This window comes from Ceratotherium simum, chromosome 6 (genome assembly GCF_057802395.1).
Source record: "Ceratotherium simum simum isolate JZ-2026a chromosome 6, ASM5780239v1, whole genome shotgun sequence".
NCBI classification, from domain to species: domain Eukaryota; kingdom Metazoa; phylum Chordata; class Mammalia; order Perissodactyla; family Rhinocerotidae; genus Ceratotherium; species Ceratotherium simum.
Genome location: NC_141905.1, coordinates 17290353 through 17318341, shown reverse-complemented (window position 1 = coordinate 17318341; position 27989 = coordinate 17290353). Strand labels below are relative to the sequence as shown.

The 27989-nt window shown below is 39.4% G+C and overlaps 2 protein-coding genes across 8 annotated transcripts in view; one reads left to right on the top strand and one right to left on the bottom strand.

The window, feature by feature from the left end:
- The first annotated feature begins 496 nt into the window (after positions 1-496).
- On the top strand, positions 497-8122 carry COA6 (cytochrome c oxidase assembly factor 6). 3 transcript variants are annotated; one of them, XM_087431934.1, is made up of 3 exons: positions 497-573; positions 1262-1421; positions 7759-8122. In XM_087431934.1, exons 2-3 carry the CDS (start codon positions 1278-1280, stop codon positions 7852-7854), a joined length of 240 nt encoding a protein of 79 aa, XP_087288060.1. In that variant the 5' UTR covers positions 497-573; positions 1262-1277; the 3' UTR covers positions 7855-8122. The 3 variants fall into 3 exon arrangements, with proteins under 3 accessions (XP_087288060.1, XP_014644422.1, XP_087288061.1); XM_014788936.2 differs by lacking the exon at positions 497-573 and adding an exon at positions 608-766; XM_087431935.1 differs by lacking the exon at positions 497-573 and adding an exon at positions 854-872.
- A 4654-nt stretch (positions 8123-12776) lies between these two features.
- The window catches only part of TARBP1 (tRNA guanosine 2 -O-methyltransferase TARBP1), an 88386-nt gene continuing 73173 nt past the window's right edge, over positions 12777-27989 (bottom strand). For 3 of the 5 annotated variants that reach the window (XM_087431929.1, XM_087431932.1, XM_087431930.1), the window contains 7 exons: positions 24441-24637; positions 19789-19870; positions 17699-17870; positions 14389-14580; positions 14080-14204; positions 13497-13633; positions 12777-13177 (listed from right to left, as the gene is read on the bottom strand). In XM_087431929.1, coding sequence (XP_087288055.1) covers positions 12991-13177; positions 13497-13633; positions 14080-14204; positions 14389-14580; positions 17699-17870; positions 19789-19870; positions 24441-24637 — 1092 coding nt within the window. In that variant the 3' untranslated portion in view covers positions 12777-12990. Of the gene's footprint in view, positions 13178-13496; positions 13634-14079; positions 14205-14388; positions 14581-17698; positions 17871-19457; positions 19555-19788; positions 19871-24440; positions 24638-27989 lie in introns of those variants that run through there. The other 2 variants (XM_087431931.1, XM_087431933.1) reach the window with 2 other exon arrangements.

Sequence of the window (27989 nt, the reverse complement as noted above, 5' to 3'; positions counted from 1 at the left end):
TTAGATGTCTCCAAATACGGACTAAAAGCACCTTTTCCACCCACAGAAGAATCTCAACTAGACTGGGGGCTCGCTGCCCTGGGTTCTCAGCTCGGTCCCTCACTTGCCATGTCCTGGGGTGTCACCCGCCTCTTTCTGGGGCCGTTTCGTTCTTTTTTTTCTTTTAATCTAAGAAGCGAAGAAGTTAAGCCTTCATGGCTCTCTAACGCTTCGTCCAGCTCTCATTCCTCAGGTGCAAACTTCCACACACAGCCTCCTTGTCGGGCAGGGCTCGCACATTAAGCCTTCCGGGCGGCGCTGGGCGAGACACAGGTAGGAATTTGGATTCTCGAAAGGGACACAGTTCGCCAAAGTTGTGAAAAACACGGGGAGACAGGCGTCAGAACGTTAGCAATGTCAAGGCTGCCCTGATCTCACGCACTCCCCACCTCCACAATTCCAGGCACCGCCTCCTTCTCCAAGCAGGTCCGGAAGTTACCTCGACCAGTGAGAGCGCGAAACAGGAAGTCCCGCCCTCCTTGAACAGTCAACGGTAGCCTGTAAGGATCATTACGACTCCGGTGAATTCGCCGGGTGAGTTGCTTTCTTCGGGTAGAACTCAACACCTGGAGTTCCACGCCGCTTGAACGCAAGCCGGCGAGGCGACCCGGGGGCGCCAGGACTCTCGCTGCGCCCTCCTCCCCTAGTTATTGGTCTGCGTGACCTTTTCCTGTCATTGGCGCCCAAGGGAGCCCGGTTCTGGGCGCGCGGCGAGGTCGGCTTGCTGGTGGGTCCTGGCGGGGCCCGTGTGGAGCGTGGAACCGGGAGGTCACAGACTCTCCGTAAACCTGGTTCCTCTTCTACAAAACGGGGAGCACTTCTCGTCCTGCTTGGTAGTTTTGCTCCCGTGCGTTTATTTGTACAGCAGTTTGGTTCGAACAGCAACCTTGTAAAATGGCACTGCTGCCGCCGTTTTACCGATGGGGAAACAGGCTCTAGAGAATAAGTGAGCTACCCTGAGGGACAGACGCCGTGGGAAAGCCGCAATTCTGACGCGGGCTTCCTGAGACTAAGCTGCCGCCCCAGAGGCGGATCAGATTACATTGTGTGGGATGAGCTTCAAATGCGAGTGCTCACACGGTATCGTTAATTTAGAACTGATTAGTTTCAGTTGCATTACTAATATTAAAAAGGGGGTTGAAGGGAAAGTATTTTTTCCTTGGTTTACTTTCTCTAAAGTTACAAGTTCTTTGTTAACGTCAAATGTTATTTTGGCCAACAGCTTGAGCCCACTAGGAATGGCAGCCCCATCTATGAAGGAAAGGCAGGCTTGCTGGGGAGCCCGGGATGAGTACTGGAAGTGTTTAGATGAGAACACAGAGGACGCTTCTAAATGCAAAAAGTTACGAAGCTCATTTGAATCAAGTTGTCCCCAACAGTGGGTAAGTCACACTTGGACGTGTTTCTATTTACTGTTAAAATACATAGAGCTTACAGTGTGAGTAGGAAGCTGTGAAATGAAGACCTGTCTAAGGCATGTCAAATTAACAGTTTCTGTGAGCAGCACAGGAAACCTTGCCTAGTAATCCAGGCTTGTTTTATGTACTTTTATCAGGCAGACCTTTGGAAAATGATACCTGACACTTTAAAAGATCATCAAAAATCAAACCAAACGTATGAACAATAACCAAAAAGTTCCAGCTTACTAAATTGGTAGACTTCTCTGGGATCTTCTGAAAGGATAGATTTAACCTTGGGTAAGAGTTGGCAAATTCATTGGCCTAGAGCTACTTACAGAAATAAAGCATTCCCAGTTGCCTACCCAAAATCATATAGTCATATACCCAAAATATAAAGAAAGGAGTTTAGAAAGTAGAGAAAAGAAAATGTTCATATGGTGGATTCTGCCACCAGCTGCCCCAAATGCCTCCCTGACAGTTCATGCTCTGTTGCCTGTCCTTAGTATGGGAGGGGATTGGAAAAGGGAGCTCACATCATTGAGCTTAGTCAGCGGTCCTGTGTAAGTGCCTGACACTCCTTCATCAGTACCCTTTAAGATGGGGGGTGGTGCTCTCAATTTCCAGAGGAGGCAACTGAAGCTAAGTATTGGAATAACTTGCTCAGTACTGGTAAGTGGCAGAACCGTAATTCTAAGTTCAGGCCCAGCTGGCAGATGGGAGATTTCAACCTGGATTTTTCTTTGCTTTTTCAGTGTATCATGCTGCTCCAAAGTATAACAAGTAGTTTGAGAACAGATCATTTTAGAGATGAAGTGGATTTAGGGTCTTCATCCTCTCACTCCTCAAATTTTAGATGAGCCTGAAACTTGAAGGAGATCACAAGAAGGGTGTGATTGAGGGTGGGGGTCATATTGAAGGAGTGAGCTGGGAATAAATGCAGTGAATAGAATGAACTCTTCATCTGTAAAACCAGCATGACGCAACCCATCTCATGGGATTACTATGAAGATCAAATGTCTAACGACATATAAACTGAAAACTGATAAATGTGGGGCTTTAAGATTGGATTAGATAATGATTCAGGCAAAAAATGTTATACATCTCTGGTTTTCCCATTAGATAGATGCATTGAGAGTAACTCCTGGTTTAAGAAGTAGATGGAAAAATGTGGGAGTTTGGGCTGACATCAGACCTGATTCCCTTAAGGCCTTGATACCACTGCTGCCTCTGCTGTCCCCTTCTCACCCTCTGCTCTCTGGCCCTGTGGTCACCGAGAGCAAAGTGGGGCTGAGAACAGGGAACGACTTGGGACTCGGGGTCGGTGTGGGGGATGGGGGGTGAAGAGTGATGAAGATAAGAGCCAGACCTTTGAGGTAAGTCAGGACCAGAGTGTTGGTGAGTTCCACCCCCACATTTTCCCAGGAGAACCTTGCCACTATGAGACCTGTCTTTTGACAGCCTAGCCATGATTTTCCACTCAGGCTGCACATCAAAATCACATGGAGAGTATTTTAAAAATAGCTATGTCCTAGACCTCACCTCAGATCTACTGAATTTCTGGAAATAGAACCCAAGCTTCTTGTAAAAGGGCTTTGGCTCTACAGGATATTCTGGGGGATAACCACAGTTGGGAATCACTGTCTTAGCACCTTTGGTAAGTCACACTTCAGTCCTATTTTTTGCTCTCTCTCTCCCAAAACTGGCTGCTGTTTCTCCAACCTAGTGGCTGATAGACCCTCCTACTCCCCTACTTTCAGGACTTCTGTTCTCTACATCGTAAAGGGTTTTTTACAGCCAGCAAGTTGCTTCTTTATCGTATGTCTCTTCCACTCATACACAGGCTGAACACCATGCCATGAGGCCTGCCCTCTTTCCAGGTCACTGCGTCCTAATCACAGCTAACATTTATTGAGTACATGCTCTAAGCACTTCAGATATGTCACCTATCCCATTTATTCCTCACAATAAAACTCCAGTTTTACAAACGAGGACGCAGGCACATTGAAATGAAGTCACCTGTGAGTGCAGAGCCTGGATTTGAGCTCAGGAGTCAGTTCAGACCCCATGCTCTTCCCTGCTCCACATACTTCTTCCTGTGTGTGTCATGCAAGAAAAGGATCCATGAAAATAGCTTGCACACATTTCATGTTCTAGAAGCTTAGTCATAATTCAAGTCTATTTAAATACAAAAGCCCTATCTCCTTGAGTCCCTTTACAGTTCACTCCCCTAGTTTTCCTCCTTCATCTCAGTAGCCACTGCTTTTTTGGAAGGCTTTCCTGTGTGTCTGTTAAATGCCAGTGTTCTATAGAGTTCCCTTCTATGCTACTCACTCTCCCAAGGCAATCTTGTCTACAGCCATGGCTTGAAGTATCACTTATGTATTGATGCCCAAATCTGCATCTCCAGCCTGGCCCTTTCTCCAGCTCTAGAAGCACCTGTTGAGATTTCCTGTTCACTGTTTACAGGGACCAACTTGTACCTCTGCATATGCAAGACTGAACTCTTCCCCATCCTGTACTCAACAGGCCTCTTCTCCATGCTCCCAACCTCAGTGAGAGACACCAACATCAACACAGTCCCAGAGACCAGGGCATTAACCTTCACTGTGGGAATTATTGAAGGAGTATTGTCAGGAGGGAAGCAGGATAACACATACAACAGCCTTGCAGTGGGGACCCGTCCAGTGTGTTTAAGGAACAGCATGGAGAGAATAGCAGAAGTTAGGGTCAGAGATGTGATGGGTGGCCAGGGATGGTGGCTTTTACTCAGAGGGGTACAGGAAGCCATTGGAGAGCTTTGAGTTCAAGAGTAAGGAGACAAATAAGGATAGGAGAGGGATGACAGTCAGTTAAAAGGTGGTGGGATCAATGGGTTGTTGGCATCAGTGTCCTACAGGGAAGGCGAAGACGTGGTGGTTGGAGAATGGGATCCTTAGAATTGGGATTATGGAAGGGCTGTATTTGTTGGTAAGAACAAGGTCTAGGCTTTCATCCTGGCAGTAGGATAGGTTGGAGGACAAGATCATTGAAGAGGTCAAGGAACTGAGAGGCCAAGGTATGGGAGGGTCAGCCACATGGATACTAAAATCACCCAAGAGTTACGGTACTGTTGGAGAAAATGAGAGCAACCTGCAGTTACAGATGACTCCAACAAAGAAGGGAAGTGGGTAGTATAGCAAATTATTCTAATTGACTTCTGCAGCATTTGGCAATGATAGCTACTTTCCCAGGTAGAACTTTTCTTCTGCAGTACTATTCTTTCTAAATCTGTAATTGAGTTGTTTCTCAGCCTGCTCCCTCAGTCCTGTGCTCCCTTTTCACCTGTGCTCTCTACTCAAGTATTACCTCTTTGAAGTCTTACCCAAAAGCCATAGACTAAAAAGTTAAAGATTTTTGCAGAGATGTGTGTGAGAAGGTGGGGAGGCAGAGGGGAGGGAGAAGAATGTAAGTATCATTTGAATGCATTCTGTGTGAGATGTTTTGTTCATTAATTTTCATTCAGTCTTGTGAGATACTGTTGTATCTGTTTTACAAAATAGGAACTAAGGCTCACAAAGGTGAAATAATTTGTTTGAGATCAGCTAACCAGTAAAGTAGTAGAGAGGGGATTTGAATGTAGGTCTCTGTGATCCCACAGTTTGTGTTCTTTTACTTAGCTGAAGTCACAGCCAAAGAATAAAGATAAAAATGAAACCATCAAATGGAGACTTACAATGAATACTTCTATCATAAAACATTAAAAACACAAATTTGTTACATAATAAATATGCTGGCTGTCACAAAAATGAATTACTCTTCTCTACCACTGTGCTTATCTTTTATAGCACTCATCAATCTAACTTGTATAACGGTCCTATTTAAAGTCTCCTATCGGTTCATAACTTAGGAAGACGCAGGGATCAGGTCTATCATTCTAGCAGCATCCGGGAGAGTCTTCCACAAATAGAGCAACCAGATATCTAAGATATTTGATCCCAATATCGATTTCAAATAATTGTCTTTTTCTTATAACCTTTGAAATGTTTCAGAAATTCCAGTATTCCAGAAATTCCAGTGTGAAATTCCATTCACACTACTATCTTGAATCTCATTTAATGGTTTAGAGGACACTAGCATTTTCTGTACACAATGATTCTCAATAAATGCTTGATTCATTAGCCTTTTAGACATTCAGTAGACTTGTAGAGAGAGTGCCACGTGTTGAGGGTCTTCTTCTGTTAATTAAATGAGGAGGTGAAGGCTGGGGAGGAGAGCTTTTCAGGCAGAGAGCATGGTATATGCAGAGGCATGGACGCAAGATACACATGAAATAAGCACATTCAGGAAATGGAGCAGCTCTGTATAGCTAGCATTTCAGAGACTGGTGATAAATTCAGAGAGGATAGACAGATGGGCAGAGATTAAGCCATGAATGGCCTTGTTTCTTATTGAGTTTAGATGTTGACCTTGAAGTTAATAGTGATACCTTGAAAGATCTTTAAACAAGCAAGTGACATGATCAGATTTGGGTTTCAAAAAGATTATACTTGGCTGCAGTGTGACAAATGGATTAAGGAAGGTAGAGAAACCAGTTAAAGAGCTATTACAACAATCCAAATGAGAAATGAGGGCCTGTACTGTAGCGATGAAGAGTCGGAAGGAGATCTAAGTGTTTAGGTGGATAGTGATGCATTCATTGAAATGGGTACTAGAGGAGGAGAAACAAGTTTGGAGAAGAGCTAAATTCTGGACAAGTTGGGGCTGAAATGTCAAGAGGACCTCTAAATGGAACTGTCCATTAGGCAGTTGGAGACGTGACAGGAGATGCAAAGATCTATTAATTTGCCACAAAAATGTTAAAGACATTGTCTATTTCTTCATCTGATAGCCTTTATACATAACACCCATCCCAGCTCAGTCAGCCTGTCATGACCAGGGGTAAGTCTGTAGTCTTACAGTCAGATTTACTAATGTGCTATAACTAGGGAGACCACACACCAGAGGAACTCTGGGCATCTCACCAACCAAAGGAAAGGAGTTATCGGAGGATTTGGTGGAAGAGTGGAGTTAAGGTAAAATTTAAGTGAAGTGGTGCCTTGATAGGCTGAGCAAAGCAGGGCTGCATATAAACAGGTCATCATCATCTCTGGACTGAGAAGTGGACCCAGGGTCCCATTCTCTACAAAGATAAATGCTCAATGTCATGTTCAGAAATCCCTCATTTGAAGTCCTACACCTGGTGGGAAATCAAGGCTGCTTCTCTGTGTCAAAGTGCCATAGATCCTCCAGGCAAAAGGGGGGTGGTTTCATTCTTACTGATATGACTTCCAAGAGCAAATTTCTGATAGTCTTTGATTTTAGAGAACAAGGTTTCTTGGTGAGTAAGCAAGCAATAGTCATTCAGAGGGGTCTGTTAGGAAACTCCATGACTGTAGTCTGTCCCTGGGAGAAATGTTAACTTTGTAGCTGGCCTTATCTGTGTCTCACTCCAGCTTGAGACAGGGCAGGGCAGATTGTTACATTCTCCGTCTAAGCTAATTTTCACTTACTCAGGCTCCACTGAATAATTTAGGAATTAAATCCTAAGAAAAGCTTTTAACAAGAGAACTAGTGTTTTCTATTCTGACAACGAACATGTGTGGTATTCTGCCTTTGCGTTGTCTGCACAGCATCTCAGATAACACACATTGTCACAGTTTTGTGTTGACCTTGATTTTCTGCTGTGATGTTACTGTTTCAGGATTTGGAGCTTTAAGATACTTCAAATTCCCTATGGTAAGAGGAGGACATAAATAGAAATAATAAAACGAAGTCTTTAATTTACTGAAGTTTAACCATCAATTTACTTATTCATAGTTCAAAAATGTAATTTCTAACTATGTGTCTGTCTCCTTAAATGTATGTTTCTGGATGAGATAAACTTGATAAAAATATCATGGCTGATTAATTACAAAATTTAATGAACTTTCAGTTGATAAGAAAGACTTGTAAAATGTCCTTAAATCATGAAGTCTTATGACCTGGGAGCTCTAGAACTCTCTGAATTGGCATGGCAAGTTTCACATGTCTAATAAGCTCATGTACATTTCTTGAGGAGAAGATTCATGGGTTACTCAAATTCTCAACAGGATCTGTTGAGTATTAGGACTTACTGGTCTACACCCTCTTTAGAGATTCTTATACATTAAATGCACTGATTCAAAGTGGTTCTAGAATATAAATCACTTATGCCACTTATACAACTTATATTGAATAATTTGTTACATTTAAGTCTCTGCTTTTGTTTATATAAGCTGCATAACTTATGCAGCCCTTATTTCAAACCTTTTTTTCTCAACAGATAAAATATTTTGATAAAAGAAGAGACTACTTAAAATTCAAAGAAAAATTTGAAGCAGGAGAATTCCAGCCTTCAAAAACAACTGCAGAGTCCTAAGGTGTTCCTGAACTTTTCAGAAAGGTTGAAACTGTTCTTTCTGGACATTCAAAAATGCTCCATTGACTATGGGACAATAGTAGTTTGAATCATAGTAAACATCAATACTTATTCCATATATACAACTCTCAATAATTAAAATGATCAAGTAACAGAAGATTCCATCAAACTATGAAGCATTGAAATAAAATGGTATGAAATATGCTTAGTTTTAATTTCATAAGAATTCTATATTTTAAGAAAATAATTAAAGCCTATTATAAAAACACATGTACTTTTCTTTTTGGGTGGAGGAGGGTAGTAGGCAAATATTATCCATCTAGATACTGAGAACAGTATTGTCATTGTGTGTCCTGGGAGTTAGCTTTTTTTTTTTTTTTAAAGATTTTTATTTATTTATGTTCCCCCCAAAGCCCCAGTAGATAGTTGTATGTCATAGCTGCACATCCTTCTAGTTGCTGTATGTGGGACGCGGCCTCAGCATAGCCAGAGAAGCGGTGCAGCAGTGCGTGCCGGGATCCGAACCCAGGCCGCCAGCAGCGGAGCGCGCGCACTCAACCGCTAAGCCACGGGGCCGGCCCCGGGAGTTAGCATTTTTATACAGGCACAAAAAAATGAGGATTGGCAGAAGCGTGAACTTAAAATATATAGGTAAAATAATCAAGACCATCTACAGCTAATATCAGACTTAATAATGAGACAATGAATGCTTTTTCCCTAAAATCAGTAACAAGGTAAAGATGTCCTCTCTCATTTCTCCTATTCAACATTGTACTGGATTCCTAGCTACTTCACTAAGACAAAAAAGAAATAAAAAGCATACAGATTGGGAAGGAAGCAATAAAACTAGCTCTATTCACAGATGATATTATTATTCTCTACAGAAAATCCCAAAAAATTGACCAAAAAAACTCCTAGAACCAATAAGTGAATCTTAGGTGGCAGGAAACAAGGTCAATATACAAAAAAAAAATCATATTCCTGTATACCAGCAATGAATAATTGGAATTTAAAATAAAAAATATACCATTTACAATAGCACTAAAAAAAAAAGGAATACTTAGGTATAAATCTAACAATATGTGCAGTTACCTATATGCTGAGAATTACAAAACACTTGAAGTTAGAGAAGATCTAATTAATTGGAGAGAGATGCTGTATTCATGGATTGGACAACTCAATATTGTTAAGCTATTGTTAAATTCTCCCCAGCTTGTTCTATGGGTTCAACATAACCCTAATCAAAATCCCAACAAGCTTTTTGTAGATATTGACCAGCTGATTCTGAAATCTGTAGGGAAAGGCAAAGGACCTAAAATAGCCAAAACAATTCTGAAAAGAACAAAGTTGGATGATTCATATTATGTGATTTCAAGGCTTACTATAAAGCTACAGTAATCAAAACAGTATGGTATTGGCAAAAGGATGGACACACAGTTCAGTGGAACAGAATAGAGTCCAGAAATATACCCATACATATAGAGTCAACTGCGTTTAGACAAAGGTGCAAAGGCAATTCAATGGAGAAAGAATAATCTTTTCAACAAATGGTGCTGCAAAAATTGTGCGTTCACCACATGAAATGAACATTGACATATATGTCACACCTTATTAAAAACAAACTCAAAATGGATCATAGACCTAAATGTAAAATATAAAACGTCTAGAAGAAAATGAAGAATTCTGCATGATTTTGGGTTTGGAAATGAATTTTTAGATAACATCAAAAGCACAATCCATAAAAGGAAAAAAAAACGCTAAGTTTGGACGTTATCAAAATTAATTTTTGCTCTGTGAAAGCTACTATTAAGAGACTGAAAAGATAAATTATAGACTGGGAGACAATATTTGCAAATCACATATCTCATAAAGAACTTGTATCCAGAATATTACAACTCTTAGAAAAATAAATCACCCAAGTTTAAAAAATGGGCAAATTATGTGAATAGATATTTTCACATATCTACTCAGAGTGTTATGAATAATAACTAATATTATAAAAAGATGCTCCATATTAGAATAATGCAAATTAAAACCATGATGACCTATCACTACATATCCATTAGAAGGGCTTAAAAAAAGTTGACAGTACCAAGTGCTAATGAGGATGCTGAGCAACAGAAACTCATATTCACTGCTGGTGGGAATGCAAAACGGTAAAACCCCTTTGGAAAACACTTTGGAGTTTCTTTATAAATATATACTTACCTTACGACCCAACAATCCCACTCCTAGGTATTTCACCAAATGAACTGAAAACAAAACCTGTATATGAATATTTATAGCAGCTTCATTCATAATGGCCAAAACCTAGAAAAAACCCAGATGCCTACAAGAGAGAAATGCATAAACTGTGGTCTGTGTATACGATGGAATAATACTCAGCAAAAAGAAAAAATGAATCTCTGAGTCACACAACATGGATGAACCTTACATGCATTTTGCTACGTGAAAGAAGCCAGGCCCAAAAGGCTATATATTATAACTTCCATTTATATGATTCTGGAAAAGGCAAAATTAGTATAGAGAACAGATCAGTGGTTGCCAGTGGTTGGGAATGGGGAAGGGGTTGACTATGAAGGAGTTACACAAAGGAATTTTTAGGCGTTGAAACTGTTTACTATGGTACTGCAGGGGTGGATCCATGAAAATGCACTTGTCAAAACCCATAGAACTGTACCCTGTGAAGAGTGACTTTGACTGGAAACACATTAAATTAAGATCAGCCAGGATTTTGGAGGGATTCCAGTTTGGAATGCAGATTGTGATAAATGAGTATAAAGATATTATAAATATATGACATAAACTCACTTTTCAGTGGGGTTGGTAAGAAAGGGGCTAAGCTAAATAACTGAAAAATGCTGTTCTGACTGGATACTCTAAGGCTAAGCACAAAAAAAACTGCTGAATTTCACAGGGGTATGGTATAGCAATTTTGAAACCACAATAATGAGAACCAGGTTTATGTCAGAAAAAGCAGATAAAAATAAGCAAGAAGTGAATATTAGAATGAATCCTATGGTGTTGGACTGGTGTCAGAGATACTGTTAAGAATTCATGTTTATGTTAACATCTAGACATTGTATTTATATACATATGGGTTGGAAGACCCCTAGATTCCCTGGCTCCAACCACTGAGGGCCTACAGTGATCCCCCAGTAGCAAGAAGCACATCCAGCACCCAGACCTTGGCTTCTGATACTATTCTCAGTAAGTGGAACCAATGCTCCTTGGAGAATGTCTGACTCTAGAACTGGGGTACAGAAAATGAAAGAGCCTGGAGCATTGTGTAGTGCCAGAAAGCAAGGAAGTGCTAAAAAAAAAAAAAAGAATGGGAGCATGTCAAAAGGACACAAGAGCCAACCATCCACACTGATATAAACAGATAAGTGAATAAGGGACAAGTCTTCCTTACAGAAGAATTCCAAGTAATAAATGTAGAAGAAACGAGAGAAATATAGAATATCACCATTAGAACAATACAGTAATTGCTCCGGTCAGTATCCATTAATGAATCCTAAAATTAGTGGGCAAAACGTTCAGGAGAAACAGTATATTGGCATAGCCTCCAAGTATCTCTTCCAAAATATTTCTTAATTACTGTGGTAGTTTTAACAGTTGTCCCCAAATTCTTTGACACTCCTCCCTCCAAGAAGTCAAGCTTATTTTCCCACCCTTGAGTGTAGGCTGGGATTAGTGACTTGCTCCTGTCACACAGACTGTGGAAAGTGAAAAATAGCAACTTTACAGAGAAGAACATGGCAAATGCTGCCTTCAACAAATGACAGAGGTAGTAAGTCATGCTGAGATGTGATGACAAGGGCACTTCACTGCAGTATCCTTCCTTAAATCCCATGACCTCAGTCTGATCAGGGGAAAACACCAGGCAAACCACAACTATGAGACATTTATAGAACGCCTGACCAGTACTCTTCAAAACTGTCAAGGTCAGAAAAGACAAGGAAGGACTGAGAATCTGTCAGGGATTGGAGGAGACTAAGGAGACCAACAACTAAATGCAATGTAGTGTCCTGGACTGGCTCCTAGAACAGAGAAGATATTAGGAAAATGGGAAATCTGAATATAGATCGGATTTATAGTCTGTAGGTCAGTGAACAGCACCATTATCAATGTTGGTTTCTTAGTTTTGATAAACGTCCATGGTTATGTAAGATCCTATTAGAGGCATCTGGGTGAAGGGCACATGGAAACTATGTACTATCTTTGCAACTCTTCTGCAAAACAAAAGTTATTTTAATAAAGCTATAGAAGAAAAAAATACAGGTAAAGGACTGTGAAGTTTAAATATTATTAAAAAGGACTCAGACATAACTGAAGTTCATTGCTGGACTTAAATGGTTACCATTAAATAATGAAGTAGCCCAGTATCAAACAAACAAACAAAAACTCAGAAGAACAGAAACAGCAAATCAACCCTTGTGGGTTCCATTTTCACATCTGGTAATGATGTGCAAGAGTAATTCACCTCCTTTGGTCCATGTTGACATTTATCAGAATATAGACTATTTCTAATCACTATCTGAACTCTGAGCAAAGGTAGTATATGAAAAATTTCCTAAAAACTTCACATGAATGATTATGGCCTAGTTCATGGCTTTAAAAATAAATTATAACTATTGCCTCAGCATTATGAACTTTATAGGGAAACTGGCTCAGCATCTTGCCAACCATGTTTCCTCTTTGGGAATAAGCAGATACAAAGCATAAAAAGAGGCTAATGGCTCCTCTTCATGCAGAATCGTTGCTTCCACCCCACGTAGTTCCTTATGACTTAGGGGTGTGGTATTCATAGATAATAGCTGCCTTCATTCTGCCTAACTCCAATCATAGTCCACATTTCTGACAATATTAATTTTTAGGAAAGAAATTATCTTTTTTAAATACATTGTTTTATTTCCACAATTGCTTAATATATTTTATTAAAAGGGCAATATAATTTAGCTAAAAATATTTATTAAAGGGGGCAACACATAGTAATATACTTAAGGCACATGAAAAATTTTGGCATTAAATTGCGAGAAAAAAGAAATACAAATTATCCCAGTAAATTTCAGAATCCATTTCATTAGTCCAAATAGTTTTTAAAAAATGTTTCAATAGCGCTGATAATTCATCTCAGATAAGGCTCAAACGTCCTGACTCGGTGTCCCCGTGCTTAAGTAGCTGCTGTCTGGTATATTCCCAAATCAGCAGAGCCCCACTCACGTGGACATTGAGTGAGCGGATGATACCCTGTTGAGGAATTTCCACGCAAACATCCAATTGCTGGATCAGATTTGCTGGAATTCCTTCACGTTCATTTCTGATGAAGAAAAATGGGAGAAGAAACATTAGTTTTCTTGTAATAATTTTTTTCTCTGAATGTTACTGGAAGACAAAGAATAACAAAATGAAATAAGTTGCTGGTACCAAGAAAATTATAAGAACGTAACAAAAAGATTTATGGGTCAATTCTGTGTTCACCTGACTATCCCAAACAGGTGAAATAAAACTAAAACTAGGAGGGCTTTCCATAAACATTACAAGTCAGAAGTCGAGTGCGGATGTAATATCAGGGGTCTGGATAAACTGTAAAATTTCTGAAACATTTTCTAGACTGAGACTCAAGAGAATTTTCTTACCCCAACAAGAGTAGAGATTTCTCAGGAAAGCAGTATTGGGTTAGGTCTAAACTTTTGGCAGTTTGTTCCACACCAATGATGGTATAACCTTCTGCTTTTTTCTGTTGGAGATAATCGACTAGCTGAGGTGGTTTGACCTTAATATGAGTTTAAAAAGAGCAGAATATTAAATCATTCATTTATAGCCCTGTTTGGAGTAAAATGAGAGTTTTAAAAAAACTTATGAAACTAAACTTGTTAAAAGTCTTTTTAAAAGCAAAAGGACACAATTATATGCTATAAAAAAGAACTCCCCCAACATCGTATAAATTTATAAAAAGTATTCCTAAATCAAGAGAGAGTTGCAATAGGACACATTTTACTGAAAAGAATTCTACATTATTGATGATTTCTAAAAAGACAACAATGTGCAAGATAAAAGGAACGGGAGAACAGAAGTGGGCTGTATTTTACTTTAAGTATTATTTTAAACGATTAAAGCCTGGACTACTATAAATTCCTGTGAAGGACTGATATAGGAAATAGAGTACTACAAAGGATTTCAGCAAATATAAACTTTAACAATAAATGACTTTCCACCCACCTCCACCAGTGGCAGCCACTGTTCTGCTGAAACGCTGAGGTGTTGAAACTGTTTGTCTTGGACACACTGAAGACTGCCAACAATGAGCACCGAGGCCCCAAATACCTCACAGGTCCGGCACAGTCCTACACAGAACAAGCTGCAATTACTGTTTCCAGCAGAATGCTAAGCTCTTTATGTCCCATACTTTCCTCTGAAGCTCCCCAAGGGGTTACATGTGGAAAAGACAGCCAAAAATGGTATTGGATTGATTAAACATTTTCAGGATCAAAAGATTTTAAGCAAGTCCCTAGAAAACTGCACTATTACCTCCTAAATTGGTTGGTTTATCAATAAGTGAAGCCACTACAATCAGTCTACTAATTGACTTTCCAAGTTTGGCAGCACGATCTTGAAACACTAGCTCCAGGTCTAAATCTGGAACATTATTTTTCCATGGAATGATCTTCTTTTGAACATCAGTCCACTCTGACTGGTTGTCTGCTTCACCTGAGTTAGAACCTGGGAAGGAAAAAGAAAATATTACCACATATATAAATCTTTCTCTATTTAATTACACACATATATATTTTTAAGAGTTTAAAATGATAGTTTAGAATGATATTCATTAAAGAACTTTACTTTGATTAAGACACAATTGCCATTTTCAATAGTAATTTTAAATTTTCAAATTCAACTCTTGTAACCAATATACCACAACATTTCATGAAAATATAAGATGCATATTTTTTCACATCCAAAATTGGGAAGCATCTTAGAATCCATAGGGTATCATAGTTTGGTAGCATTTTTTCTTAAAGATACATAAAATAATGGTGTATCTTACAAATAATAGAGTATGATTGGAATTATCTGTTGAAACATTATATTCCTGAAAACAATATAAATAGTCTTTATCTTAAATTATTTTACAAGTACTTGGGAGAACTTTTCTAAAATGAAGGCTATTCTCTGAAGCAATTATCTTTTAACTAACCTGATGGGTACACAGAATGTTATTGACCTGTCTAACTGCAGTGTTTTGATCTCTAGTACAGGCCTGAGACTCTCCTTCCAGGCTCTTCCTCAGCTGTGTCCCACTCCAAACTGCTGACTGAACAATCAAGGACCACTGAGCTTAGTGGGGATGGAAGAGACATGCAAATAACTCTAATGCAGCACTGTAGTGAGGGTATGCTCCCACAGAAAGGAGTTATTAATTGTCTGGGGGAGGGAGGAGCAAAGAGTAAGACCCAGGAAGGCTCAAGGTAAGGGAAGTAACAGTTTGCAAAGGAAGAGCATGGGAAGGGCAGTGCAGACTGTAGACACAGCACGTGTACACGCACAGAACGTGGAAGGAAATGGCTCGGGCAGCAGCAGGACTTTGGTGTCGCTCACAGCATGCAATGGATGGAGGGAGATGGCTCAGACCAGATCATAAGGGCTTTGTATTTAATGATAAAGAATTTATTCTACAAATGGAAGCCATTAAAGGGTTTTAAGAAGGGGGGTAACAGTACTGGTTTTGTGTTTTAGAAAAATCCCTCCTAAAAGCGACATGGGGATAAGCTGGGGCTGGAAAAGCATTAAGAGGCTTTCATACTAGCCCAGGCAAAGACAAAGACAGTCTAAATGAAGTCAGTGCAAGAGGGGCTAAAGAGGAGGCGAAGCCAGATTTGGGAGGCAGATCACCAAGATCTGGTATTGGATGGATGTGTGCAGAGAGAAAACAGAAGAAGAACGACTTCTGTGATGACTTAGTGACACCACTAATAGAAACGTACATAGAAGAGGCTAGTTTGGGCAGAAAGGTAAATTCGATTTGGATATGTTATGTTGAGTTTAAAGAGCTTATGGAATATCTGGGTGCGAATGTACAGGAGGCTCAGGAAAGAGGCTAGGCAGAGATAAAGATGTGAAAGTTAGAGTTATATAGGTGGTTGTCTCAAGTTGTGGAAATTAATAAAAACGTTCAGGGAGAGCTTGCAGAACAGAAAACCAGGCCAATGAAAACATTCAGGGGATACTAACATTTAAGTCTCAGCATAAAAACCCTATTGCAATATCCCTCTCTTTACCAAAAATAAACAAAACTAAACAGACCTCTTTAAGCGTGGTCCCCATCCAAGTAACACCTCATTTCTCTGCTCCACTCTATGGCAGAGCTCAAATCAGTTGTCTACATGTCTGTCCCTCTTTCCTCTCCTCCCAGTCTCTGTTCGGCTCACCCCAGTCAGGCTGACCCCACCACACTGATGAAATGGCTCTGTCACCATCTTTTGCCCCCAAATCTTCACTTTTGCTATTCTCTGTTTTGGGAAGGCTCTTCCCCCAGGTCATTGCTTGACTTGCTCTCACTTCATTTAGGTCTTTGCTCAATGTCAACTCCTTAGAAAGGTCTTTTTAACCCTCCATCACTCTCTTTACCCTGCTTTATTTTTTTTCATAGTACTTTTTACTACCTGACATTATGTTACATATTTGTTTAAGGCTGTCTCTCCTGTAGAAATGTAAGCTCCATGAGGACAGGGACTTGGTCTTACGTCTAGTGCATAGGAAGCAGTCAATAAATCTTTTGTTGAATGAATAAGTCAATTTAAGGTGATATGTCTTAAAATGCATTAGTGAACCATCTAGAGTGTTTGGTAAAAAATGTCCTTTCTCAGAACTCTCCTCCAGACATACTGAACTAAAATCTAAGGATGGAACCCGAGAATCTGCACTTTTAAAAAGCTGTCCAAGGGATCCTTGAAAACATTAAAATTTTGGAGAACTACAAATATAATGAACAAGTAGGGGACCTCATAAAGGAGAGTGAGGAGTCAGACTGAGGAGGAAAATCAGGACGGCAAGTAACTAGCAAACGCTACATGAAGGTCAGGTATGATGGGAGAAGAGCGTCTATTTAGGTTTTGTAAAGAAGGAGACAGAAAATTTCTGATTTTCTGAAAGAAGTCTCAATGGTAGTTATGGGTTAGGGAGAGTCAGAACGAGGACAAAATGTGAGTGACAGAAATGATGAGAATGTAGACTACTACTACACAACTATTAAGATTAGTTGTGATTTCTGAAACGGGTGGGGGACTTGATCCTTGTTTTTTTTTAGGGCAGCTAAGGGAAGGGAAGAAGGAGGAGGAGGTGAGCAATAGAGGGAGATGTGGCTCCTATCAAAAGCTGAAGGGAATGAGCAGGTGTTAAAGGAAGGTTGAAGACACTGGAGAAAGACGAGTAACAGAGGACATGATGTCCAGCCAGACCAAGGGACCAGAATCAAGAGCTCTGCTTTATTTCTAATGGGACAAGGGATTTCAAAATTTAGCCCTGTTTAAAATCTATATTTTTACAGAAATATATCATGGAAGAGCAAAGAATATTAATTAACAATAATATTTCAAAGAAAAGAGAAGCCACTAGCTTTATATAATAAAGTAGATCAGGCTGTCTTTGGCTTTTTATAGCCAAGCTAACTTTCAACTGAAAGTACTAGTCAAAGTCATACCACATTTTTTCACTGTCTTTTCTCTAAGTGCAGGAGCAGAGTTCACCACATCATTAAAAATCAACTACCTGTTCTAAGGAACTTAAATCAATAAGTCTAACCAAGTCAACAAAGGGGAAAACATAAAACAATTCTTTTTACCTATGTCCTGCTGAGCCCAGTCACCTGGTTTTAGTTCACAAAGTTGAGTTGGAGAAAGGTACCACTGAAATCCGGCATCTAAAGGAATGTCGGTGAAGCTGGTAAATTTACCAATGGCAATCCACTCATCTTCAACAAGGCCTGAAAGGCGTGGAAGGATGTAAAATATGGTCTGAAAAGAAAATTGTAAAATCTAAAATTTTTCCCTTAAAATAACAAAGAAATACATAACATGTTTAAAGTACAACTTATTATTACTAATGTAGTCTCCCAAACTATCATATCTGATCAAATTACATCTAATCTATTTCTCATCTCTAAGAAATCAGGGGATTAATTTAGGAAATCCTTGAGAGCCGGTAGATCTTCTACTCTGGTATTCCTAACTGTATGTAATAAACCTCCGTGCTCTTAACAAAAGCAACAAGTATTTTGAAATTAATCAGTATTAATGTTGGACAACATCTGGATAAATGCTATTTATTGATAACCACTACCTCCATAAGCGATCAAGTTCAAGCTCTTTTGATGCCCAATCTTTACTCTCACTACCATTAGACAAATTTAGAATCGAAATTTTGCCTTGACTGTATCTTAGTTCTGCAATGTTAGACAAGCCATTTAGCTTTTCTTGGTTTCAACTTCCTCATGTGTAAAATGTGGATAAAATCAGGTTAAAACAGCACATGAAAGTGTTTTGTAAACTGGACAGTGTGACATAACTGTAAACTGTAATTATCTGGTCATTACATCAACAATCCTCCTTTCCTTTTCTTAGCTATTAAAAGAAAACTGGGAACCAGAAAATCATCAAACATGAAAAGGCACATAAGAAGCAGAAGCACAAGTAACAGGCAATTTAAAAATGAAATAATAAATGTATAACAATGTGCAAGTCTTCATAAAAGTTTTTAGAATGAATATAGTTTTCTTCATGCTAGCAATTTAAACTGGCATAATGATTGCAACTAAATGTTTATTAAGTAGGTACTAAGTACAGCTCCAAATGCATAAAGAGACAGGGTTCTTGTGAGCCATTATTTTACTTACACAGATAGTTATGACATATCATTAATGGCAAATAAGATATATGAAATACATGAGAGTGAGGCAGTCAAAGGCAGGACGAGAGAAAGAGGGAAGCAAGGGACTTACTCCTGCTGGAGACTGAATAGAAAAGGCTGATTAACACTAGAGAGTTATTAAAAGGGTCCTTCAGAAAGATGTCAGACAAAGCATTCTGGGCACTAAAGAACACAGAACAGAGCATGTTAAAATCCTAAATAATTTTTGCAATGAAGCAACAGAAAGTATACATTAATGTTCTATGATGAATATCTCACAATATGTAGATCTATATTTTTTTAAAAGGTTAGCTTATTAGTAATCAAGAAACCAAAAAAAAATTGCTTATGCACAGTAGCTAAATTTACTGATACTTCCAAGTTCCCTAGAGGAAAAGTCCTAGGTCAAAGGTTTAAATTCAAAGGCAAAACATGATAATTATAGTTGAAAAAGGGAGAAAGTAATACAATTTATACAAATTTTAATAATTTATATATTAATTAACTTACATGCTAATCGTAATAAACATGTTTAAGGTTCTTAAAATTATATACACACATTATGTTACAATCTATGAGCTAGTGTATCATTTGCTATACAATTTTAGTCACCCAGGACCTAACAAATGCAATTAACGAAAGAGATCTTTTTGTTTTTTTCATTAACAATGGGCTTCATTACGACAAAATCTCACCTGCACAAATGTTCTCACTCATTTCCTTTTACTGTCAGAACAGATTTCTGTTTAGAGTTAAATACTCCCCCTTCCAGTGTTTACAAGCAGACACTGCCTGAGAAACAGAAAGTGAAAATGACTAGCCAATTTTCACTGCCTAAGAGGGAAACGCAAGCAAGTCATCTGCATAATGGGACAACATTAAACACAGAACTTTACAAGTTAAGGTGAAGTCTGCAAGCAAGGGGGAAAAATTAACCTAATCATAACCCTTCCACAACTATGGCAGAAAGGAAGCATCAGGATGAAAGATACAGTAGAGAATTTACAAATGATGTTCTCTGCTCACCTCCAGACAGTAATCCTTTAGTGGGTGAAATGTTGCAAAAAAGAAATGCTCTTGGATGCGTTGCCAATTCTTCTTGGCATTCCTAAGGATTAAAGATATGGTATGAGGTACAGACAAGTGAAACAACTCTGGTAAGGGGGAAAAAATCAATTAGATATCTTAAAGAGGTACTGCAGAATTTAGAATGAATAGAAATTTTGTGAATTTTATCCTAAGATTTATATACCCTCATCTCCAAGATCAACATACTTTAAACACTGGCTCTAAATTTGACTTTTTGAAATGAAAGTCAAAGACAGACACAGAAATTAAATAACTCTCTCAAAGTCATACAACAAACAACAATTTAACAAGAATGAAACCTAGGTCTCTGCACTCAGTACGGGATCAATCTAGTCAAGTGTGCAGAGGCCTGAGCTCCATCAAACGTGATGGGAAGCAGAGATGGTCATCAACTGACAATGACAGGAAAACCTCACAGGGACAGCCTGCCAGGTGTACAATTTAAATACTTGGGGAAAAAGAATTCTAAAAGAGAACTACATAAGAAATCTGGGTTGGAATCCATAAGTCTCTGGCAGTAAATGCCTTTTTTTTCTAGGAGAGAAAACCATTACGTAAGTCCCATTTTCTACTCTCAAGATTCACAACACGTAGCCAAACTATACCAACTTTCATAAACCAAACAAATTTAATATGAGCAGGCTTTAAGTTCTTAACATATCTGTCAAGTTTTAAAAGACAAAAGAGGTAGGGATAAAAATTATACAACATGACCAGCAGGTTTCAGTTTAAACTCATGAGGCACAACCCAAAAAGCTAAGTAGCAATTTCAAGACATTTTCTTGGCAAGATTATTCTCCTGCTGTGGCCAATGTATCTTCTTCACACCCCAAGCCTCTCACCCTTCTTCTCACCTCTCACCATCAGCAGATGGCTGTGCCTCACATATCACTGGGGTGAGAAACAGAAGACCTTAGATGAGAGATCTTCGATCTCCTGCCACCTCCTTACATCCCTGTCCTCTTTCCCTTCGCTTCCAAGAATCTCTCTTCCAAAGACAATACCCCACTACGTGCTCCAGATCCCATTCCCTTGGACTTGGCTCTACCTTCCCCTCTTCTGAATCTTTCCCTCTTCTCTCTTCTAGCCTTTCCTTCAGCCTATTCAAATGGGCTTTATGTTTAATCTTAAAAAACAAAACAAAAACCTTATTGAAGTGTCACCAGCAGGGGACTCAGCCACACAATGGAACAGAAGGTAGTTGTTAAAAGATCACCCATTTAGGGGATAACACCTTGGTGCAGAAGAGGGGAAGGGAGAGAGGGAAGGAGACTGTCTTGTTTTTATTTGATACCTTTCTGCACTGTTCAGTTTCCTAACCACAAATTCCTATTTAAAAACAATTAATGTTACCAAAAATACAGTAAAAGCCCTCCTTTGACAGCATATCCACCACTAACTATCCTTCCTACTACACTTTAGAGAATTAGCTGTACAACTTGGCTGTGTTTTACTTTCCTCATCACCTGTTTTTTAAAAATTAAAGACATGAAGTATTTCAAATATTCAAGTAAAGAAAATAACATAACAGGCACCAATGGACCTATCACCTGGATTTAACAAACATTAATATATTGTCCCATCCACTCTTCAACCCATTTTAATTTGGTTTCCACCCCATCAATTATGCTACTGAAATTACTCTTGCTAAATCCAGTGGGTGCTTTTAGGCTCTTACTTTACCTTACCTCAAACCTGTGCATTTCTCTATCCCTCTACTAATCTCATACAAATCTAACTCACAATCTTCCTCCCATTCTCTCTTACCGGCCTCTGATCTGCTCTTCACACTTTTAAAAATGCAAAAGCAAACTGGATGATGTCATTCTGGAGTTTAAACTCTTCTCTGGCTTCCCAATTCAGGAAACAAAAACCCACCTCCGCCTGGTCTCCACGTCTTACCCACTGCTCTGCCCCTTCCCTCATTCACTGCTCCTCTGTCGGACTAGCTTTTTTCAAGTGCTCTGAGCATATCAGCACATTTCTGCCTCTGGGCTTTTCCAAACACTGTCTCTTTTGCCCAGAAATCATTTTCCTCCATTCTTCATTTGCCTAATTCCTATTCATTTTTTAGATTGTACCTTAGATATTATGTTACTTAGAAAAGCCTTCCCTAAACCACTCAGACGAAATAATCTGTATTTTCTCATCACCATCTTTACTCTTCCATTAGAGTACTTACCATGATTTAAATCTGTTTTTATTTGTATGATTATTTATTTGATGTCCCTCTGCACCTGACTGTGAGTTCCATGAAGATGGAAACTTCCTCTCTCTGGCCTGCAGCTGGTCCGCCAGCGCTAGCCCTGCCTGCCACAAAGCCAACTCTAAGTAGCTGTGCATTCAAAGTGTAAAGACGGCTTACCGCCCAGGGTTCCTTATTTATGATTATTTTTTTTGGTGAGGAAGATTGCCAATCTTCCTCTTTTTGCTCGAGGAAGATTAGCCCTGAGCTAACATCTGTGCCAGCCTTCCTTTATTTTGTATGTGGGACACTGCCACAGCACGGCTTAATGAGTGGCGTAGGTCCGTGTGCGGGATCCAAACCTGTGAACCCCAGGCCACCGAAGTGGAGCGGGCCGAACTTAATCACTGCGCCACCGGGCCAGCCCCCAGGGTTCCTTATTTTTGTTGGTTATATCTCCTACCTGCTGCTAGGATTTTAAAAAGAATAAGTTATTTCTTAAATGGGTGTTTTATTGCTTAATAAAAAATATGAGCTGAGCCAGTTGTTTTCAGAAATCAAAATACAGCTACCAAGAAACTTGAATAGGATCAACAACCAACTAAAACATCTCAACACTAAACAATAAATCATGATTTTATCATAAAGAAAATTGTAAACTGACAAACAAATGCCTATCTGCCTTTAAAAATTAGGTCAATTTCCTCGGACTTCCTTACACTAAGGAAAGGCTAAAGTCCATGGATTCACTGTAACCTATGTCCCCAGTTACTTATCTCTGTGAAACACAAGTAGCACGCTGTACAGAGGCAGGAGTGTGTTCTTATTAAAATATTAATATGATTTCATTAACTTGTATATTAACAAATGATTAGGAACAACTTCTGCAGTTTGAGTTTGGCTTACTACATGATAATACAAATGCTATCCTGAAAAATAATAATGTCCATATCTGCTCATGTAAATACACTCAGCCAAGTATCCACCAAATAGGAGAAATGATAAATATGTGGATACCCACACACCAAGAAGAAATGAGACTTTCAAGTTCACTTGAAAAAGATCAAGAATTCTAGTTGCCAGGATACACCTGGAAAGCTAGGAATTCTAGGCAACGCTGTGGTGAATTACTAATTTTAGTGAACAGTCTGTTAGCACCAGTATTTGAGGCAGTCTTCCAGCACACTGCACTGTGTACCACACACCAGAGGTGTCCACCCCTTCCTTTGCTCCCTTGTCCCTCATCTATAACCCATCCTATCTCCCCACCTAACTCTCATCTCCTTCTATTCTCTCTTCCCTTTTCTATCTCATGTAACTATATTTTAGTATTTACATTTGCTGAATTAAATATCCTTCTCCTGAGCCCCCAAAACCTCCTTTACCCACTTAATCACACAAGTGCCTCTTTCTAAAAAATGTATCAAAAGTTATGGTAGACAGCAGGGTTATAAGGTAGTTTTTGGCCATGGAAGTACCTCAGCCCTGGTGCCACGTGAACCTTCGTAACAACTTATAAACAGTCTTATTTGTACCATGTGCTAACTTGATGGTCAAGGCAAAGAGCGCTATGCGTTACTGGTTTTCCAAACACTACTTCATATGCCTAATATGCTGCTTCCAACCTTTATCTGTTTGTTTATATAAATTAGTGAGTGCTTTTGAGCTTCTAAAGAAAAACTTTTCATGTTGATTGATATTGCCTGGGTCTCTAAAATTTATAAAAATCCCAGCATTCTTGGACGGTGATAATCAATGATAATAATGAAAAAGTAAAACAACAACAAGAACACCTTAGAGACGAGGAAATAAGTTCAGAGACCAGGAGGTGCTTAGGATACTTCTGCTGCTTTTGTGGGTGACTTTCAACCACAGGTGGGTGTGGGAGAAAGGGGGTCTCACAAATCTGGGCCATGCCCCCCTCCCCCACTCCACCCAGAGCAGCAGCGTTTTATCTGTTTGATATTGAGCTTCTGTATAGGATTTTGTTTGGGGAATAGTGAAGTTCTCTCAGAAAAGACAAAGAAAAAAGCTTCCAGCTTTAACTAGTACAACTGAGAGGTTAAGACCATGTCTTTAAAGTCAGATCATGCTGCTTCTCAGCAGTTCTTTGACAACAAGCGTGATGGCATTGGCTATGTTGAAGACAAACAGCTAAAGGTATGTAAAAGATTATAAAACAAAGGCTCAAGGAGAAAAAAGCAATGAAAGGTCAAGATGGAGCTGACAACAATGAGAGGTGCATTAAACTGTACATCAAACAGTGAACTGCTTGAACTGCCTTATCCAGGCTCTGTGGGCTCCAGCATGATGGAATATGAGATGCTAAAAAGACTGGGGCATCCTGGATGTCTTCTCTGTGAGCTCTACTGGAAGTAGAGTGAAGGGTACAAGGTGTACTTACCCTGCTCCGTGCATGTTCTCCACTTGATTAAGACTGGATTCAATAACAGAAGTCAGAGCACCAAATTCTTCAACATGCATCGTTTTACACATGCCCCAGATTTTCTTAAGAGCAAGTAATGCATACAGTCGAATACTAAAATTGTGATTGAAGCACCACTGTAGTACAATAATAAGGGCTTGCTTCAGAATTAGTTTCTGAAAAGAAATGGGAAAAATTCTTCAAATGTAAACATGGACCAATTTACCCTTGATTGTATAAATAAAACCAAGGTATACAAATGATAAAAATGCTACATAGTAAATCTTATTTCACTGGTTTTGCATTAGCCGGGCTTCTCATTCTTCCTTCTCAGATAAATTAGATGCACTGGCATTAGCAATTTCCTCAAGAAAGAAAATATCCTCCCAGCTCTTTGGTTTCATTTCTAATGCTGCAGTCCATTTTTTCCCATGCTCCAGTACCTAGGTTAACTTGGACACAGTGCTTTCATGCTCTCCATTATATAACCACAATGTTTTGAAAACAGCCTCCATCACTTATTACCTTACCTTGGGCTGAAAAAGTTAGAAATATTCTTTAAGAGCCCCACTTTTGGGGAACTTGAAAGTGCTTCTGAAGAAAAGTATCTCATAAAGTGCTGTTTTCCTTGTCTTTGATTCTGAACTACTGTTTTCCCTAATGGTGATTTGGGACCCACACAGCACTGAGTGGTGGCAGGAAAATTAAAAAGTGGGAAGAAAAGTAATAAAATAGTTCAAACTTCCCTGTTGTCTTCTCCTGTGAACTCACAGACTGTTCCCTCTTCACAGCCTGGAGACTTCATGCAATGAGAGTCCCTGATTTCTAAAATCACACAGTCCAACAGCTATTTTGAAAGGCAAAGGAAGTGACATACATTAACATGGAAACCAGATGGACTCAAACTTTTAATAAAATATCAGGAGCTACCTGGATGCTCCTACCAAATGGGTCATCTGTATATAAATGGTCACTGGGCTGCACCAGCCAAGAGTCTTACAGTTAGTTTCTCCTGACTGATTAAAAACAACCGTATTTACAGAAGAGTTTACCAATACAATAGCATGGTTAACAGCCCACTTCAATTTCCCAAAGTTTCTCGACGAAGGACAAAATACTGATATAAATAACCCTCTTTATTTCATTCCTTTATTCACCATGTCATCAACATTTATCAAAGGTCACTGTATTCAAGTGTTCAAGGTCATAGTGTTCAAGGACACTATTGGGAGATATATAAATATATATACACACACACATAACTATAACATACATACTACGATCCTATGTGATAAACAACTTTAACAAATATTGTCTGGAACTGGGGCAGGGTAAAGTGGAGTGTCTACTCAGATAGGGCCCATCTAAAAAGTTGACATGGGGAAGAACAATTTTTAAGAAGGACAAAGAAGGCTGAGGGACATACTAGATGCATACCTAAGAAAACCAGTAAATGAAGTATAGAGAAGAGAAAATATATTTACTTGGCTAGAAGGAAGACCAAAGAAAAATGTCAGGGGTAGAACAGAAAAATGGCAACTTCTGAATGATAAATGATTAAGTATTTAGTTCTAATCTAGAAGTTGAAAACCAAGGCAGGTTAACCAAGGCAACCAAAATATCATTAGAAGGTAATTTAAAAGTTAAAAAAGAGGGGCCAGTCCAGTGGTGTAGTGGTTAAGTTTGGCGCGCTCTGCTTCAGTGGCCCAGGGTTTACAGGTCTGGATCCTGGGCTTGGACTTATACCATTCGTCAAGCCATGCCGTGGCAGCGACCCACATACAAAAAAGAGGATGATTGGCACAGATGTTAGCTCAGGGCCAATCTTCCTCACCAAAATAACTAACTAACTAACTAACTAACTAAATAAATAAATAAATAAATAGAAATTTAAAAAGAGAAAAAAGGGAATGTGACTAATTACTAATATTATATAATCCTTTACAATTTTATGAAACACATGTGATAATATCTAAACATATATTATACTACTTATACAATTATGTACCACAGTGCTATGCACAGCATTTTATGTACATTGTTTTTAATATGCAAACTTAACAAGGTAGGTTTTATCATCCCTGATTCACATATTAGATAACTAACGTGAAGATGTAAACATGAATAGTGTTAGTGAAAGGCTAGTCATCCCAAACATGACCTGCCCAAAAAAGGACTCTTGATTTCTCCCCACAACCTACGTGGGGCCTCACTTCCCATGTGCCCCATCCCTTATTCTGTGCCAATCACTCTGACTTCCTTTGACCCAACAAGGCCATTCTCACCTAGGGCCTGCACTGCTGCTCCCTGGGGCTGGAAGGTCCCCCGGACCCTCGAGTGGCTTGCTCACCCACTTCTTTCAGGTACTTGTTCAAAACCACTTCCTTGGAAAAGTCTCCCCTGAACCCACTTTCTGAAATAGCAGTCCTGCCCCCGGCACCCAATCTGTAGCCCCTTATTCTGTTTTCCTTTTCTTCAAAGCCTGTATCAACAATGTTAATTTCTCTCTCTCCCCTACCAGAATGAAGGCAGAGACTTTGTTTTGTTCACTGCAGAATCCATAGGGCCTAGAATAACATACAAAGACACATAAGATGCACAGGATAAATATTAGAGTGAGGGGGAAGAAGGGAGGGAGGCAAAAAATCAAAATGACTTCTTCCAAAGTACCTCATCTGACAGGTGGCCAACTAAATTCACTACACATCCCATCTCCATGGTCTTTGGTTATTATCCGAACATAAACTCCACTGGTTCTCTCTGTTCTCTTTTACCCTTCTCCCAAAAGAATATATGCTTCCTCTCCTCTGGCCCGAGGTCACACTGCTCTCCCCTCCCTTCTAAACCTTTCCACTGTACCTTTCAGAGCTCTCATCCCATGACAAGTTCTTTAATATCTCTGTAACCTTTCTTTCCCATCCTCCTATAAGAGGGTCTGCACCCTTTCCAATCTTCAATGTGACTTCTAGACCATTACTTCTCCACCATCATGTAAAAAACCACGACCTGCCATTCTAATGCCCATGCCATTTTATGACATTGTCATAAAACCTGTAACTGTTTTTTTTCTAAAATCTTAAAATCAAGTATTCCAATTTCTGACCCAAAGTATTTATCTACGTTCTATCTCCTGGTGACCCCACCTCTTTCTCTCATGTACTCCTCATGTATCACTGCAGTGGAATTCATCAAAGTCACAACCTCCTTGTTGCTAAACACTATGGATTAACCCTTTATCTTTCTTGACCTCTCCAGGGTACTCGACTCTCTCGGCCTTTCTCTCCTTGAAAAGGTCTCTTCCTGTGACATCAGAACACCACATAAGGTTGTCCTCCCAGCCCTCTTGCTGTTCCTTCTCGATCTGTTCCTCTCCTATCCTTTAACTGCTGGTGTTCCCCTGGGTTCTGTCCCTGGCTTCCTTATTTTCTTAGGCTGCACTCTGTGGGTGACCTCATCCATTTCCATGGCTTCCGTCCATTCAAGGTTCCCAAACTTGTGGGCCACAGCTACTTTTCTTCTTTTAACTGA

Coding starts and splice junctions, on each gene's coding strand:
- COA6 (XM_087431934.1), top strand. CDS start 1,278: ATGGCAGCCCCATCTATGAAGGAAAGGCAGGCTTGCTGGGGAGCCCGG. Junction 1,422..7,758: donor CAAGTTGTCCCCAACAGTGG/GTAAGTCACACT, acceptor TTTTCTCAACAG/ATAAAATATTTTGATAAAAG.